The sequence below is a fragment of the Arachis hypogaea genome, chromosome 4, assembly GCF_003086295.3.
Source record: "Arachis hypogaea cultivar Tifrunner chromosome 4, arahy.Tifrunner.gnm2.J5K5, whole genome shotgun sequence".
In the NCBI taxonomy this organism is placed as follows: domain Eukaryota; kingdom Viridiplantae; phylum Streptophyta; class Magnoliopsida; order Fabales; family Fabaceae; genus Arachis; species Arachis hypogaea.
Genome location: NC_092039.1, coordinates 127092554 through 127094958, shown reverse-complemented (window position 1 = coordinate 127094958; position 2405 = coordinate 127092554). Strand labels below are relative to the sequence as shown.

The 2405-nt window shown below is 34.0% G+C and overlaps 1 protein-coding gene across 1 annotated transcript; it reads left to right on the top strand.

Moving 5' to 3' along the window:
- The first annotated feature begins 345 nt into the window (after positions 1 to 345).
- LOC112744830 (small ribosomal subunit protein eS19z) lies at positions 346 to 2068 on the top strand. Its single transcript, XM_072234075.1, has 4 exons — positions 346 to 590; positions 1236 to 1326; positions 1463 to 1646; positions 1763 to 2068. Exons 1-4 carry the CDS (start codon positions 507 to 509, stop codon positions 1833 to 1835), a joined length of 432 nt encoding a protein of 143 aa, XP_072090176.1. The 5' UTR covers positions 346 to 506; the 3' UTR covers positions 1836 to 2068.
- The last annotated feature ends 337 nt before the right edge of the window (positions 2069 to 2405 follow it).

The following is a 2405-nucleotide window of genomic DNA, read 5'->3' as shown; positions in this document are numbered from 1 at the left end:
ATCATAAACTAAATTAATAATATAAAAAATCTTGGTGAAAATTTAAGGTGCGTTTGATTTACGTTTTTATTTTCTATTTTCATGTTTAGTGTTTTCTGTTTTTAGATTTTGTGAAGAAAAGAATAAAACAGGAGGTGAAAATAAAAAATAGAATTTTATTATTTTTATTATTTATTTATTTTTTTCACAAAATCCAGCAAACAGAAATAGAAAGTTTTTTTCATAAAATCCAGAAAATAAAAATGCGAATCAAATGCATCTTATTTTAGTCGCAAAAAAAAATTCATCTTATTTTTTGTAGGAAATTTTTTTTTTATGGGTAGTGCCACCAACTCTTTCAAACAGAAGAGAGAGGCCCAATAGAATCGGGTCGGGCAAAAATATAAAAATGAAAACCCGGAACGAAGCAAAAACCCTAATTTCATATCTGAGGCGCAGATTCTCCATCCTCTCTTGCGAGAAATTCGGAGCTGAGGTTAGCATTGTCTGTGCTTCGAACTTCAGCCATGGCAACTTCAAGGACCGTCAAGGATGTTTCGCCTCATGAATTCGTCAAGGCTTATGCCTCCCACCTCAAGCGTTCTGGAAAGGTTCGATTTTTCCACCTTAATCATCACTATTCTCTATCTGGATTTCTCTGATTTCACAAGTTCCTTCATTTCAATGCTCAAGTTCATTTGGGGCTTCGTAGTTCGTCTTGCTTTAGGTTATGTTATATGTCTCTATTGTTTGGGTTATTTTGATGATGTGAGGTTGGAGTGTTCTTAGGTTTTGTTTTCATTTTTGTTCAAAATATATGGTAATGAATAGTCTTAATGTGGATAAGTAGAAATTAAGCAAGCTCTTGCTTTGGATTTAGTTGAAGTTCAACGAGGTCATCTATGTGGAAGAAAATTTGGATGAAGTAGAGAGTGACAACTTGTTGGTCTTTAATGGCTTTGGTCTCACACTCTAGAGCACATAATGATAGCTGCTAATGCTTCTGTTTCTGTTTCAGTATTTGGTCAAAGTATTTCAGTTATAATGCTGCCAAGAGATAGCAATGAACTCTCTCTGTATTTAATTGAATGAAATGTTGTCCAGTACTTCCATTCCTTTTTATTTGTTACTGAAAATTTGGTGCTTCTTTGAGTCAATGTAGAAATTTGTATGTAGAATGTAATAAAATTTCAGTGATGGATTAGGGGAATGAAGTTTGTACATGCTAATTTATTGACTCTTTAATTGCTAAACAGATGGAGTTGCCTGAGTGGACAGACATTGTGAAAACTGCAAAGTTTAAGGAATTGGCTCCTTATGATCCTGACTGGTATTATATTAGAGCTGGTGAGTTTATTCTTTTAACTATTAGGGTGGAACTTTGTTGTACATTAACATGGTTGCATACTCTCTATATGATTCATTCTGTTGGTAAATGTTAAGGTTTGCTGTTAAGACTGATGGGATTCTGTAATTGTTGTAGCCTCCATGGCAAGGAAGGTTTATCTGAGAGGTGGCCTTGGTGTTGGTGCTTTTAGGAGGATCTATGGTGGAAGCAAGAGAAATGGAAGCCGTCCCCCGCATTTTTGCAAGAGCAGTGGCGGTATAGCCAGGCACATTCTGCAACAGTTGCAAAAAGTGAACATTATTGAGCTCGATACAAAGGGGTAAGGCTTTAATGAAAGTTATGAACCCCGTAAATCCCAAAACATTAAACAAAAAAGTTCCATTACCTAATATAATATCTATGGCATAAACTTGATGTTGTTTCTATGGGTTGTAGGGGAAGAAGATTGACTTCTAATGGTCGTAGGGATCTCGATCAAGTTGCCGGCCGCATTGTGATTGCTCCTTGATTGGTTTTTACTGAGAACTAAAGCTGCATTTGCATGTGCTCATAGGAATCAAATTTGGTTATTATTAGTAGATGGCATTAAGGAAAATATTAAGTTGAACAGCTTTATTTGCTGAGCGTTTTGCAATTTGTATCTTTTATTTCAAAGTTTATCCTTTTACATTAGTTTGGAGTTTTTGTTTAGTAAGATTTTGATTTGAATTATCAATACATTATCATTTTCAACGTTTTTAATGGTATGGAATAGTTGGGAACGTTAGTGATGCTTCCCCTCATATTGAGAGCCTATTTTTCACCAGAGAAACAATCTATTTGCTCTTTCGAAAGAAGCATGCAGCATGAAAATCCGAGAGCCTCAGACAAACAATTCACTTTATCTTCACATTCTAGCGTCTTCATTCTATTTCAAGACCAGATATTTAGATGTATGGTAATAATAATAAAATTTGTGACGTTATAAAATTTTAGTTCAAATAAATTATTTTTGATTATTTTGGACTTAGCAATTAAATAATGTATTTTCCTTTGTTTTGAAATGATATTCTATTACATGTACATTTTGCTGGTTTAG

Coding starts and splice junctions, on each gene's coding strand:
- LOC112744830 (XM_072234075.1), top strand. CDS start 507: ATGGCAACTTCAAGGACCGTCAAGGATGTTTCGCCTCATGAATTCGTC. Junction 591..1,235: donor ACCTCAAGCGTTCTGGAAAG/GTTCGATTTTTC, acceptor ATTGCTAAACAG/ATGGAGTTGCCTGAGTGGAC. Junction 1,647..1,762: donor ATTGAGCTCGATACAAAGGG/GTAAGGCTTTAA, acceptor TATGGGTTGTAG/GGGAAGAAGATTGACTTCTA.